The sequence below is a fragment of the Agelaius tricolor genome, unplaced genomic scaffold (genome assembly GCF_023055355.1).
Source record: "Agelaius tricolor isolate 1412-34295 unplaced genomic scaffold, bAgeTri1.0.p SCAF_1, whole genome shotgun sequence".
Lineage (NCBI taxonomy): Eukaryota > Metazoa > Chordata > Aves > Passeriformes > Icteridae > Agelaius > Agelaius tricolor.
In genome coordinates this window covers 64,230,331-64,246,118 of record NW_027269261.1, presented here as the reverse complement: position 1 = coordinate 64,246,118, position 15,788 = coordinate 64,230,331, and the positions used below count along the sequence as shown (strand labels likewise).

General features: G+C 37.7%; 1 protein-coding gene across 1 annotated transcript in view; it reads right to left on the bottom strand.

Moving 5' to 3' along the window:
* Positions 1–15,788, bottom strand: part of TRDN (triadin) — a 189,991-nt gene that overhangs the window by 72,826 nt on the left and 101,377 nt on the right. Inside the window, exons 15-17 of the mRNA XM_071437566.1 lie at positions 5,145–5,177; positions 5,007–5,039; positions 3,768–3,794 (exon numbers count right to left, since the gene is read on the bottom strand). Coding sequence (XP_071293667.1) covers positions 3,768–3,794; positions 5,007–5,039; positions 5,145–5,177 — 93 coding nt within the window. The remainder of the gene's footprint in view (positions 1–3,767; positions 3,795–5,006; positions 5,040–5,144; positions 5,178–15,788) is intronic.

The window sequence follows — 15,788 nt, the reverse complement described above, 5'->3', positions numbered from 1 at the left end:
TTACTCCCTTGTGATATGAGCAGGTGTTTGTGAGCAAGCTCCATGTAAACAGTGCAAAATTGCACTTCTGCACCTCAGTTACCTCAGGGAACTCATTTTATTGAAGATAATCTTCAATTTCCCTGAAAATAAAATCTAGATTGAAAATATGCCTGACTCAATCCTCAAAGAAATAAAAGGAGTATTCCATTTCTATCCAAGTACCTAATTTTTAATTGGTGTTCATGGACAAAGAGAAAGCCAAAAAGAACCAAACACCCTTAATATTTATCGTAGACCTCTGCTATTATCATCCATATTCCCTGGGCCTAGATCAGCTGTACTACTTATACTAACCATGAGCTTGACTCTGACAAGCCAAGATGAATCTGAGCACTGAACCCTGCCACTGAGCAAATCAATATCATGGTGCTTCTAAAATGCTTACTGAAGTGGTCAATATCTTGAAGAATAAGCCTATTTGAATATGAAAAGAGCCACCAGAAACCTGTCCCATACTCATTTCAAAATATATTTTTAGCATTGAAACTGCAGAAGCAGCTCTTATGAGAGTTAATTGAGCTATTGAGAACTGTTGTTTTCTTCAAAGCATTTTTATCCTTTTTAGCTGAAATGAAAGCAGTTTTGGGTTGTGAAATTTCTGTAAAATTTTTCACCTGCTCATATCACATAAATACTTTTATTCCATTTTAATGGAATAAAAGTATTTTTTCTGGATATTGAACTGCAGGTTAGAAGAGCAATACAGCTTTCTGAGAAAATCAGGTGTTTAGTCATCAAATGTATGTAGTGGTGGTAGACTATGAGTGTGGTTATCATGAAGGAACCATACATCCTTGAGAAACATTGAGGCTGCTCTAACAACCAGTTATATAGATATATTAGCAATGCATTCAGTAATGCAGCACCACTTCCATGAGGGAGTGAGTGCTTGTAAAGAACTTGTTGAGACAGAACAGAGCTTCAGTAACTTTTGGGAACTGCCAACTAACATCATATAGACATGGCAGAGCACTATCTGGGAGGACAAACAAGACATTCTGTTATTCCCTTTGCTTTTTCAGAAGAGAAGCATGAGCTACTTTGGTGATGCTGAGAGGTCTTTTACCATGAAGGTAAGAGCTGTCATTTTGAAAGTCTCCATAAACAGGAGGCCCATCCATGTAGAGTCAGTGTTTGGAATAAGATTCAGAAGGTCTGGTTATCTCTGTTTCTCTCAGAACAGAGACAATTTTTCTGAGTAGGTCAAGATGTCATCCCTTCCACTGGGCATTTTTAAAGTTCTTGTCACTTCTGAATGGCAGCCTGAAAGATTATCTCCTTGTGAAAAATGATTCTGTTCCAACTATTCCCAGTTTGAAAAGCTGATCTTTTAGCCATATGACCTAGGTAATATGATTGTTGTAATGTATTATACTTTTCTCTGTAGAATGGCAGGCATTAAAAAAAAACAATGAAATAAAACCCCCCTATCCCAAACCAAACCCCCCAAAAAAACTCCTGCATGAAACAATGCAAAATAAAATGAAGGTAAAATCAGGAATTCATCAGGGATCTATATTTTCAGTAAAATATAGTTTCAAAGAATAGATTAAATAAATGGAGTAATACTCCCACATATATTTTGTAATTTCTCAGCAAAATTCTTGACAATTTGGCATAATATAGATCAAATGGGCAATTTACTTTGTAATTGTTTCTCTGATTCCATCATAATCTCTTAGGAAACAAATGAGAGACAATTCAGCAGATATTGTTTTATGCTGAGAATGGCCAGGAGAGCAATTCATCAGTCAAATATTTGTGCAGTCTCAATAGTTGTAGGCTATAATCAAATTTGTCAGAATATTTTTATCCCAAAAGAGACAGGTTGCATAACTAGCATCCACATCAAAAATATGCATTCTAAAATGTCACTGATTTTAAAGCTATTTTGAGATATTTGCTCAGTGTGATGGAAGACTGAAAGAAATCATTCCCACTGGAAACAAAAAACATTTCACTCACTGAACCCCGAGGCCAGAGGCTCCTCATTGTAGCATCACAAAAATCAATAAATCACTAACCTAAGAAGTGTATGTTATGGTTTAGAAACTGTTCTGTTATATGGAGAAATGAAAAAAATTAATGCTGTAGTAGCTTGTGAAAAAATGCAAGAAAGCTCCATGTGAGTTTGATAGTTCATAAAAAGTACAAGCTGGTGGGAATGGCCCAGACCTCCTTCTATGCCAGCAGATTAATTTTGTTTAATTACCAAAGAAGAGAATTTCATCAAAAGCCTTGCTTTTTTCAGAACAGAATTGTTTGCTTTCCATAAATATGCTTAAAAAAATTTACATTTGCCAACACCTACTGAATATTGAAAATTACATTGTGTCCAGAGAGCTGCTAAGTCTCTAAGGACTAACAGCACAAAAATGAGAAAAAAACAAATAAATAACAACAATGTAGAACAAAGAAATATGGGTTTGATATCTATGACTTTCTTCAGACTTAAAGAAAGATTAAACACTACTGATGATTACAATTAAACACTACCAGAATTTGTCTGCATCACAATATAGAAGAAAATAACAGCATTCCTTTGTGATTCTTACTAATTGGGAAAAGGAACGGCTGTAACATTTTCATGTAAATAAGATTTTCCCCCTGGAGTACAGGCTGTGTTTGAGTTTCAAAATTAGCAACATAAAGTTAAATTTAGATGACGTGCTAACAAGAAATTTTTAAGAAATCAACAATTTCCCCAGAGCTAAAATCAGCTCATTTTTATTTAATGAAGAATAAAACAATTATTACAATTTCAGGTTCAGTATTAGGTTGATCCTATGGCAAAACTAAGATGGCTGAGGCCAACACTTTCAGTTGTGATACTGTTCTTTTGACAACAGAAATAACAGAATTATTCCTATATTATATAATGGAAACCCACAGTTTCTACTTATCCTTAATTAACTGAACTTCCTAAAACTTTTCTTTCCCCTCATTTGAAAGAGAATGCTTATAAAAAGTATGGTGGTCATTGACATGAATAAACATGGACTAAGAGTGAAGGGCAGCTTGCAACCTGACATTCCACTTTCTGTTTTTGTTCAAGTTACAACTGAGATCTTTAATATTCTTGAGGGCAATTTGGAGCTAGTAACTTACACTGTACGTATGTAAAAACCAGACACTGATATCAAACAATTAAATATTTGCTATATTTGCTCAGGTTGATCTTACATGCTTGATGTTTCTCACCAGTCCCAGTTCCCTGTGCCTTGTGGAAAGGAGGAACCTTTGGAGCAAGCATTGATGCTTTCACACCTCCTACCTTCTGCCATTGACAGTTCATGTATGAGAAACAGGCAAAACCTGTTACAGCAAACCCCCCTGCAAAACTCCCTAGACTCCTTAAAGAAAACAACTGTTCAGTCACTGGGTTTGTCCTGCAGTTAGAATGGCAAAAAGAGAAATATTACTTTGTGTCATGTCTCTGTAGAAGATTGGCTACTTCCCCTTTCTGCCTGTCACAAAAGGCTTGAGTTAGGGTTAGAAACTGAATTTCAGATTGTTGGAGGACTAAAGTTAATCCATGAAAAATTTGAGAAAAAGATGCCTGCTTTGAGATGCTGCAATGAAGACACCATAATAATTTAAAAGGCTGTTTGTTTCAATTAAATCATACTGTTAAAAGTTTTTTTCACAAGCAGTTTTTTTCATTACAGTCAAGTTAACAGCAGCATTCTTCAATTTCAATTTTCAAAACCAAGCAAATTACTCACCTTTTGACTTTGGAGTTTCCACAGCTGCTGTAAAATAAAACATTCACAGAAACAAATTGCATAAATGAATAAAGGAGTTAAAATTGATCCTAACACCTCCTCCCTTTATCAATATGCTGCTTATCTATGCAAAACAGGAGCTCATTTTTTATGTAGACAAAAACTGACACACAAATGTGTTGCTTGTTTAGATAGTCTCATGGCAGATGACTAATTAACCTGCAGATTAAAAGCAGTGGAAAACAAAGCCAATGGATAAGTTATATATGGAATTTCAATAGCTCTGCTATTTTCAAGTGTGAGGATGAGACAAGGAGTAAAATAGGCTCCAGAATGAGCATATATTAAACATAGCTGGAAGGTCTGCAATAGAAATGGTTTTTTTAACAATTTCAGTGATTTGCAGAAGCCAGGAATTTTTCCACTTTTTTTTTTTCTTTTTTTTTTTTTTTTGAGTTTATTGAAACTTCTAGAATTGATACAGAGGAGGATCCAGATTCGAAACTCTTCCTTTATATAAGTTTTCTCAGTTGTGTTTCTTTACTATTCTTCACAATTGCATTACCTAAATGCAAATTAATTGAACTACCACATTTCTCTTTTTTTTTTTTTTATTATTCACATCTTCATTCTGAAGCACTGTGACAAGTTTTTATGTTATAGAAAAGGACATTCATTTTCCTACAAATTGACTTTCTACTGTAGGTATTTCTTGCTTGGAATTTGTATCTGAGCAAATAGAGTCATCTGATGAATGAGTCATCAAGCTTGGCTGTAAAAGGAGAGAATCTTTATGCTCTCCTAAATTTGGATAAACTAGAGAAGTGGGTTCCACTTGAGAACAAGAGCACCTTGCTGCAACAATAAAGTGCATGGGTGCTTGACATCAAGAAAAAATAAACAGCCTACTTTTTTTTCCTACCATCCACATTCTGAATCTTGTATTTTGTGTTTGTTTTTCTATCCATTTACTGTAACTTTCTTTGAAAAGATAAACCTTCTAAAAGATTAAATAGAGAATTCTTTCCCTCTTGTTCTTCTCAACATTTAATTATATCTCAGTTCCAGAAGACCGAATGGTTGCTCCACATCCATTCAATTGCTTAAGTAACTTTAATTAAACCAGCAAAATGATATTCATGGCTTTATTCTTTTTATCCCTCTACGTAACCCTGTCTCAACTGAAAATCAAGCCAGATAAATGAGACTCTAAAACTTACAGTCTTTTACAAGACTTACCATGGACTTTTGCTTCTTTCTTTGTTGTTTTGCCTGTAAAAGCAAATTTTAAAAAGTATCAAATATTAACTTCTGACAAGAATTAATTTAAAATATTAAAATTGTTTAAAAGTAAGATAAAAAGGAGAGAATATTCACCAGATTCCATTATTTTTTCTTTTTTATGTGGTTCTGGAAAAGAAAAAAAAAGTAAAATGTACATTTCTCTTCTTGTAATGCTTTGTTTGATTGCTTCAGACAATGATTTTTTCTTGTTACTATTGGCCATTGGATGTGCACATTCTTATGGACTCTCAGTTCAGTGAGTCCTTCCCTGCTATCCAGTGTGTCCTTTATGTTTGTAATCCATCTGTTCAGTGGTTTTTCACACTGGATAAACAGGGTCAGATTAGCTGTTAATAAGGGAGAGCAAAAGATTCATCTTTTATATGGCGCTAAAAGGAAACCATAAAAATGGTGTAGGTAAAAACATCTGCAGTTTTACTCCAGGGTGGTTTAAATGGATCTCTGCAACCCAACTATATGTGCTTGAGGACAACTACATTTTAATGGTAGTTTCTGTCATATCTCTTTCCATGCTGCAAGAATGTGCTTTAACGCCCCCTCACAGAAGGAGCAGGGCAACCTGCCACAGATACTGACTGAACAACATCTACCAGCCAGCGCCGACATTCACAGTAGCAAAAAAAATAGTTAAGATTTTTCTGTCTGCAGATGCTTTTAAACAGCGTGTGGAAAGGCTGTGCAAGTTTGGATCCACACAGGAACATTTCCTAAATTCAAGACTATCTGAGCTGACTGATCACAAGATAGATCCCAGAATCATCAAATCATAGACTATCCTGAGCTGGAAGGGATATTATTGAGTTCTAACTCAGGATATTCCACGATTCTATGGTTCACAAGGATCATTGTGTCCAGCTCCTGGCTCTCCACGGAATAAGCCCAGCAGTCACACCATGTGCCTGAGAGCATTGTCCAAATGCTTCTTGAACTCTGTCAGGCTTGGTGCTGTGACCACTTCCCTGGGGAGCCTGTTCCAGTGCCCAGCCACTCTCTGGGTGAAAAACCTTTTCCTGATACCCAACCTAAACCTCTCCTCATTCAGCTTCAGGCCATGCCCTGAGGTCCTGTCACTGGTCAGCACAAAGAAGAGATCAGTGTCTGCTGCTCTGTTTCCCCTCAGGAGGAAGCTGCAGACAGCAATGAGGTCTACCCCCAGTCCCAGCTGTACAAACCAAGTAATTTCATCCACTCCTCATATGACTTCTCCACTAGACACTTAAGTATCTTCACAGTCCTCTGGATGCTCCCTAATAACTTTATATCCTTATATTGAGGTGCTCAAAACTGCACACATAGTGCAGGATAGGACACATAGGACTCATAGTGAACACTTTTAAATACAAGCTCATCGCTTACCAATATCCAATGACTGTATTTTCTCCAGGATTATTATAGGTTGTATTTGTATTAAAGCTGTGATATAGAGTTGAGCAACACTAATGTTTAAACAGTTTCTACTCTAGAATCAAGATATAAAGTTCCATGTTCAAAGTGGTTCTGAATGTTGCACCCTCACTAAAAGCCTTACAGATGTGACCTATCATTCAATTGAATAAGAAAAAGGAAACAAGACCTGCCAACATAAAATTAAATATACTTTTCAACAACATTAATATGAATAATATTTCCATTAAATATTAATTTGTAATCAATGCTTACACTGACTGCACAGTGAGTAAATAAAAGACATATTTCCTGCAGAGCTATGAAAATAATTAATATTTGAAAGGCCAGATTGATCTTAAACATGAAAGACTCCACAATTGTTGTTTTAAACAAAATATGTCATTACTCCATACTCCCACCCCAATAAAAGCTTATATCGAACAACATTTCAAAGCAACAAGATTAATTGACTGAAATCATGAACGAGTCTTAATATACTTATGTAAAGAACAGTTTAGTGTATTGATTACATAACAAATGTTAAAAATATTGTAGGCTCTTTGAAGATATTTTATATGAGAAAAGAAATTTTTGGTAGAAATGATGATGGAGCAGGTTTGTGTCACCAAAAAAAAAAAAAGAGTCATGGCTGTGATTTTCCCTGCAATATGAAAAAGTGATGGAAATAGAGAGCAAGCTGGTATTTTATTGCCTGAATAAATGTACTTTCTTGATGGTATCCTACCCTGAGTTGCAATTCTAGTACAGATCAAGGAGGAAAAATATAGCTAAAACTGAGAGGACAAAAGTTTGGGACTCAGTGGTTTGGCCGCCTCAATGCTCTTAATCGTGACAACATCTGCAGCTTTGGTTTTGTGCAGCCTGAGTGCTCTTCAAACTCTCCACTTTCTTGCAGATATTTTAGGACTCGTTCTGGAAATTATAATTTTCACTGGTATTGTGGAGGTTTCTGTTTGATTATTGCTCAGGACAGCTTCATGGAAACGAAAGGAAATGTAATTCTGTCTTTAGTGGTTCTGAGGCAATTATTTTTCTCTCTCATTCTAAGATCCCTCAGCTCTCAGGAGATCAGGGAACAGAATGATCCTAGCAACACTCAAGCAAGTGTTTTTGCAAAGTATATCCATAAAGCTAAATAATCCATTTATTTAGCTTTATTTCACAATTTTCATTTCCCTAAACTGCAAACATAAGGGAAGGCCTGTAGAGCTTCTTTCATAATAGTTTTATTTCTAGAGGCATATGAAATAAAATCCTTTTCCATGAGAAAATTTATAAACATGAATAACAGAGAATTTGACATCAAGCATTTCTGGGAAATCTGACATGATATGAGATTTCAGGTGATTCATGTCCTGATACTTGAATGGAATGAACTGAAAACTTTTATTGCACAAGCCATAAACTGCAGGAAATTTCAGACCTAGATCTTTCCTGTTTGCTAAAAGTTATCATTCCTTGATGTCAATGTCTTATTCTTTACTTTTTTTTGTACTTTCAGTAGTTAATATGACACATGAAATGATATTGCCCACTGTAAACACATCAGACATTTGCCATGGCATTTGTCATTATTTTTATATTTCATCATTTTTGCATGTATATGAGACTGTACAGCATATTTTTATTCAGGGAAGTTTTGCTGGTAATATAGTATTTTTCTACCATGCATGGAATTGAGATTTGATTTAGTTTGACATTTTACCATCTTTATTTGCTCTGATGCTTTAAACAAATGGCTTTTATTTTTTATAAAAACTGGCAAAGTTATGTATAAAATGCTCATAAAACCATACAAATGTGTTTTTTGCTTCATTACTAGTGACATACTCCTAGGCAATTCAGAGTAAGTGGGAGAGAGAAGAAAACCTGAACCTGTCTCTGTAGCTCTTCCCTAAGCCACATTATTCACTAAAGGAAAAACAGTGCTGAAAAGCATCTAGGCTGGCAAATTTGCTGAGGTGTATTTTAAGTTTTAGTACCAGAATAAAGTCACAAAGTGTGACCCTCTGCCACCTGACAGGAAAGAACAGGTGATTTCCTGTCATAATTTATATAGATATGGGATGCATGTATGAGTGTTTCTGTGAACCTGTTATTTCTTAATTCAGATAAAGCATTCATGTCCAAGAATGGGTCAAGAAAACAAAAATTGTATTGGGAATGACACAGATTGGAAAAGCCTAAATAAATGGCATTTCAAGTGGATATGAAAAAAATATGCTGTTGTGTGGGATACACCACATGTTAATTAGCCAACACCATTTTGTTTGCACTCAGTAGCTGAATAAAAATGGTGCTTTCTGTAGTTTTGTTTATCTTTTACCGCAAATATTTCAGTGAAGCCTGTTGTCATATTCTATGCAGTGTCTTAGATACCTAAATCTTTAGCAGAAAGTTAGCTTGGTCTTTTGGTTTTGTAATCGAGGTTTTATACACTATGCATAAAACTTCTTGGAACTTCATATCATGTTGGTTAATTAAAGCCAAATAAGACAGAGTGGTAAAGCTCTCCAAGCTATCCTGTCATTAAGAATATTACAAACATAAGCATTTAGACAATGAGGAGGTCCCTTTAGTCTCTTCTGCTTTCGGGAATGTTGCAATGTGTGTTTAATCATGTTGTTAGACCTGAGATAATCCACATGAGAAAGTCTTGCATCAAATTAGATTTTTCCTGTTCTCCTGCTCCCAAGATGTATGTGTTCTTCTCTATTTCACTGCTATTCTTATTTTCTTCTTCATTGTAGAAAACCTCACCACTGTTTTATGCTTTGATTTATAAAGATCATGAGCTGTACAAATACATTTCTTTCTGGTATAAGAACATACCAAGGAAACCTCTTACATTGTGAAATCATGCCACATATACTCACTCCTCTATATATGATCATCTGTTGAGGAGGGCAACAGTTTTCCCAATGGATTTTTGTGAAGAAAAGGAAAAAGGAAAGCAGGTGAAAGTTCTCTGTATCAGTATCTTTGTCAGAAATCTACTACCTTGTTGGGAAATATCTGATAAAAATTTGATGCAAAGAAAAACAAAAAAAGCCTGCATGAAATGCAACTGAATTTAGTTCCATCTATTTGGTCTGAGGCTTTTCATCACAGGCAGAAAGCAATGGCATCAAAACTGTCCATTATAAATTGTAGATGTAATATAAGCACATATATTATAGAAAAGTCTATTCCACACCACTGCTCCCCTGCAAATCAAGTGGCATTTTCATAATGATCACAGTGAAATGGATGAGGCCCATTTATTCCCATTCATGCAAAGTGAAGTTGGTACCACTTCCAAAACATTAATGCCTGGAAAGATAATTACATCTGTAGGGTATGTGATAGTCTGGATTCAACAAAGCTTAAGCATGCCCTTGAATGCTTTGCTAGGTGACTCTTCTGGGGGATGCAGGAAAGGCTGTGGATGTTGTCTACTTGAACTTCAGTGGGGCCTTTGACACTATCTCCCACAGCATTCTCCTGGAAAAGCTGGCAGCCGTGGCTTGGACAGGAGCACTCTGTGCTGGGTTAGGAACTGGCTGGATGGCTGGGCCCAGAGAGTGTTGGTGAATGGTGCTGCATCCAGCTGGGGCCAGTCACCAGTGGTGCCCCCCAGGGGTCTGTGCTGGGGCCAGCTCTGTTCAATATTTTTATTGACAACATGGATGAGGGGATTCAGCCTTTCATTGGTAAATCTGCAGACTACACTAAGCTGGGAGCGTGTGCTGAGTTGTTGGAAGGTAGGAGGGCTCTGCAGAGAGACCTGGAATGGTTGGATGGATGGGCAGAGTCCAATAAGATGAAGTTTAATAAGTCCAAGTGCTGAGTCCTGCATTTTGGCCACAATAAACCCCTGCAATGTCATAGGCTGGGCAGTGGCTGGACAGTGCCCAGGCAGAAAGGGACCTGGGGGTACTGGTGACAGCTAGCTGAACATGAGCCAGCAGTGTGCCCTGGGGGCCAAGAAGGCCAATGGGTCCTGGTCTGTTTCAGGAATAGTGTGTCCAGCAGGACCATATTAGAGGATGGAGGGATTAGAGGGAGGTCATTCTGCCCCTGTACTTGGCACTGGTGAGGCCACACCTTGAGTGCTGTGTCCAGTTCTGGGCCCCTCAGTTTGGGAAGGATGTTGAGATGCTGGAGCACGTCCAGAGGAGACAACGAGACTGGTGAGGAGCTTGGGACACAAGGGCTGTGAGGAACATTGAGGGAGCTGGGGGTGGTTAGCCTGGAGAAAAGGAGACTCAGGGGTGACCTTATCACTCTCTACAACTCCCTGAAAGGTGGCTGTGGTCGGGTGGGGGTTGGTCTCTTTCTCCGGGCAGCAGTTGACAGAACCAGAGAACACATTCTTGAGCTGTGCCAAGGGAAATATAGGTTGGATATTACGAAAAAGTTTTTATGGAAGGAGTGATAAAGCAGTGGAATGGTCTGCCAGGGGAGGTGGTAGAGTCACCATCCCTGGACGTGTTTAAAAAAATATTGGCTGTGGCACTCAGTGCCACGGTGTAGTTGAGGTGCTAGGGGATGGGTTGGATTTGATGATCTTGAAGGTCTCTTCCAACTTAGTCATTCTGTGAATTCTGTGATTCTGTGAACTCAAGATGGAGTTAAAGATATGTTAAATCCTTGTTGAAATTGGGCCCAATTCTAGCCAAAAGTGTACTCAAATAATTAAACAAGTTCAGGGCTATGAAAGTTTGCCAGCCTCAGAAAACAGAGCACCTTAAAATGTCTTTTCTGTAAAGAGTGGACACTTCTAGAATCCTTTTAGCTCTGATTTTTTAATTGCACTTTATTTGACCCTCTTTTATTGATATTATTGTTACTTTGATGTTTGAATAAAAATAGTTTTTATAGTTAACTTGCTCCCCCTGCCTTGCTCTTAAAGTAGTGCTGTCTTTGTGTTAGCAATATAAAAGTACTTTGATGTATAGCAAATACTTGGTGACAAAAAAAGAAACAAGACTGCATTTACAGTACAGGTGTCTTCACACACATTGTGATCTGAAAGGAAGTACTGAAAATTATATTAACTCCATATTATCCTGAAACAGAGAATACTCTAAGGAAAGTATAAGTGCAAAATAATGTGCCAAGCTATGAGACTGGGAATCTCAAATTCCTAGCAAAAGCAGAAAAAAATATCATGGATTTTAGGCCATTTACTCAAAAGCATTTTAAAAAATTGTTGAATTAAAACTGGGTTTCAGATTAGAAAGCCTAGTGTAAAATAAGCTATTTCATGCTCTATTTAAATAAATCCTACGTCTAAAGAATTCATGGTTGTAAGGTAAAATCTTCTAACATCAGAAAATTCTTCCCCTTACAGGGCATCATCTATTGTGACATAAGTACAGAATTCATTTTTCCTTTCCTATTCAGAGTCAGATAATGGCTCAGCTTACATAATCCTGTGGACAATTTAAGACATCATGCTCTGTAATATTTTCTCAGACTTCAACTGGGATGAAAATGTCAGTGGGTTAAAATGATTTGTGGAATACATCTCCATCCACACAATAGATTCCTGCAGATATTAAGTGGCTGAGTGATGGACTACTGCACCAGCAGCAAGGTTTTAGCTGCTGAGGGTGCAGTGCATTCCTGGCAGACCAGGAGCAGAGGCTTCAATAAATTCCTGGCAGAACAGCTCTGAGGCTTCAATAAAGCCTAGTGGAAGCACTCAGGGACAAACAGTTGAGGATCAAGACCCAGTTTCTCCTGTCCTTTGGCATACTGCAGATAATCTCCATCAACTGTGCAAAAATAGGCAAGCATGGAACCATCCCACTGAAACCAGAAAGAAAATTACTAAGTCAGAGAAGATATGCTATTTTACTTCCCAAAAAGCTAAGGTGGGACAGAGAAGATTATGCTAAAATGGACTGAAAAGAAAGCTTTGGTGATTCAGAAGGACTGCAGAATGATCCTGGATCTAAATCCAAAGACCCTGAGCAGCAGTATTAATACAGGTAGGGCTTCATTATTTTGTTTGCTGCTGCAGAAACACCTGCTATCTGAGTGAAGATTTTTTTGTACAGAAATAAACTGCAAAGCTTGTCCTTCTGCATTCAATAAGTTATCTCTAACATTTGTAACCAAAAAGATCAACTGTAAACCCGGAATATAAACCCTGAGAATGGCTGTGCTTATGTTCTGAAAAAGACTGAGAGGGTTAACTTCAGGAAACAGAAAATTGAACTGTCTACTCCAGCTACCAGAATAATTTTCTTGGTAACATCAGTACGACAGAAATACATGCAGAGATGCTTTCACCAGGTGCAGTGGCTGCTTATGAAGAGAAATTTCAAGGCACACAGAGGCCCTCAGACATGAGATTCTGAAGAGAATGCAGGATGGAAAACTTTACTATGTCCCTACAGAGAGAGAGATAGGTGCCTTTTCCTTTCTCCAAAAGTACTTGCAGGGGTGTATAACATAAACTTGACCCTGATTTTCAAAGTCTCTCCTCTTGGACTGACTACACATATCTAAGCAAGATAGGAATACATAGTTTGATGGATGATGCAGAGGGTGTGGTGCTGTGAGTAAAATACATCCCTCGCATGTGACCTGAATCTGAGAAACCTGACAAACAATCCATAAGTTTGCCTGTTCCACTGTGTTGCTAAATTATACAATAGAATTACTGAATTTTATTAATCTTCTGTAGCATATGGTTTTAGCTTTCTATATACTTGTGTTCTACAGGTGATAATTAAAAGATAATCAATAATCCAGCTCCTTGATAAAACTTTTCTACGTTTCAGACATACCTACTGTGCCATAAACTTTTTTCCTTTTCATGTGGAATAAAACTGGTTATACTTTATGGCAATAGTTTTCCTGCTGCCATTTTGATTACAATAATTTATCTTGAACCAAGAGTTAAAATAACTTCTCTGCTAAGTAAATAGTGCCCGTTACAAATAAAACCAGTAGTTTCTTCCTGCTTTAGACAGAGTGATCTCAACCTATACAACCCATCCTCCAACCAAGTTTTTCAATATAGCCTGCATTCTAATACCCCATGGACCCATTTCCTACATTATTTCATACAAAATGTCCTCTTTCTGCTTCTTACAGTGAAAAGATTGGTGGCATAATAAAGTAATAGTTCTGATACAACTGGCAGTCAGTTTGGGAGATTGGATGCAGCTGACATCTGAGCACTTAAAATTAGCTATTGTATGTCATATTTATTTTATTCTTTCTGGATCCAGACTTATTGATTTTCAAGGGGGAAATTGTGCTTAAAAGGATTTTCTATTATGAACCCAAAGCGAGTGATAAATAAGATTTTTTTTGCATGTGTGTGGAGAGGAAGATGGGGAAAATTAGGCATTAAGACCCTGTAATTAGGCAGTTAAATGACAGTACAAAATCTGTTAAACATACTGTAAAATTAATTAAAAATTTCAAGACCATTCCAGGGAAATTCTAAGCAGCAATTAGGATTTAATTTTTGCAGTGTTGAAAAGAGTTAGAACTGGTTTCCATTCAGGCAAATTATCAGGGGAAAGCACTGTCACTGGTGCTTAGAGGAGGTGCAGGAGTCTTGCCTGTGAAGTGAGGCCATCTCCTGAGAGGGACTCAGAGATGAGCTGCTCCCATCCCTCTCCCTAGCTATGGGAGCACCACTAACCAGTGGCACTGAGGCTCCTCACTGCCTGTCAGGGAATGCAGTCAGCCTAAATTAGCAAATTTAGCTGGAAATGCTCTCTGCATGGTTTGAGCCTGTGCTCCCTCCCCTGTCATGCACCTCCATGCCCTGACTTTTCCCACAGAGAAAAAACAGACCCAGCAAATTTACTAAACTCTGCCCCACCCTGCAGAATTTGCTGCAGCTGTGGGGCATGGTAAGGATTGAGGTGTGAGGCTCCAGAAGGATGGGAATAAGAGGCAGATTTCCCTCCCAGCCCCCCATCTCCTGACAAAAGGTGTCAGGATGAGGCAGCTGCTCACCACCGACACCCCTGGCTCTGAGAAATGAGAAACCCTTCAGAGAGAGCCTGCTGGGCCCAGCACACAAGGGGTGCCTGAGGAAATCCTGTGAAAGAAACCTGTGCCACTCCTCAGGGCAGAAGAACAGACTGATATTTTGTAAGGGTGGGTCACTCTTGATATTTTGTAAGGGTGGCCAACCTGTTCTGCTGGCACAACTGTGGGGGACAATGCACTGTGCAGAAAAAAGGAGGGGATGCCTGCAGGATTTAGAATGGGAACAATGTAAAACAGGATAACTGAGGAAGACGTGTAACAAAACATCTTCAACCCTAATTTCTCCCCTTAGAACAGCATCACTTGCTTATATCTAAGAAACTGTTCTGCTTTACAGACAAATACTGGGATCTCAAGCCCAGTTTCTGATGACTACCAGAGAGGTGGTTTTTTTCCATTTAGAGAAATCTGGAAATGTTTGAAAATATCCACTTTCAAAATTAAGTGATGGAAATGTATTGAGGCTGGCTTCCTAGAGCAGCTGGGAGGTGCAGCTTGCAGATGCAGAAGTTCTCATAGACTTCCAAACTCCATATTCACTTTCTTTGTGTCCTCTGTATACATGTAGGGAGATTAAAATAATGCATGTTGAATTAGGCAGGGATTTCTCAACCAGTGACATTAGGATCAGGAACATATGTGATGTAGATGCACTGTGAGATGACCAGCTGTGCTCTCAGTCTGTTCAATCTGTTAAGAGGAGTAAACCTTGAGCTTTAGGCATTCTTGGGTACAGGTTGTGATGTAAAAGATATGTGGAAGAAAATGAAATATGAAATTGGATAATGTATTTAATTTACTGTGCTAATAGGAAGCAGTCTACTTATGATGTTGCCAAACAAGCATATTTAATATTTTGCCATGGTGAGTTATTCTGGTGGTAAATTAATTTTCAGAGAACTGGAGAGGAAGCTAAAATGTAGAACTCAAAACCTACTGCCCTTTATAATTTTTAAGGCAAACTAGATATTTAGAAATGTGTCAAAACAACAAACTTATTTTATTTTTTCATAAGAAGCCATGCCAGTTTTCCCCTTTTCTTTTTCTTAAGCAGATTACTGTCATCACCATTCCTGCCAACAAGCAGACTCATTGGAATATTTTTCAAACATGAACACAAATATTGGATGCAAGCAGGTGGAATGAATTAATTATAAACATATGGTTCTAACATAAGGATTTCTACAGAGTACTGTTGAGAATTCTAAGGGTCTAGCTATACAACACACTGTGGCAACAAAGCTGCTTTAAGAAATTACCAGTGACATGAATGTAAATGTTTGTGGAGCCAGCCTCACTGAC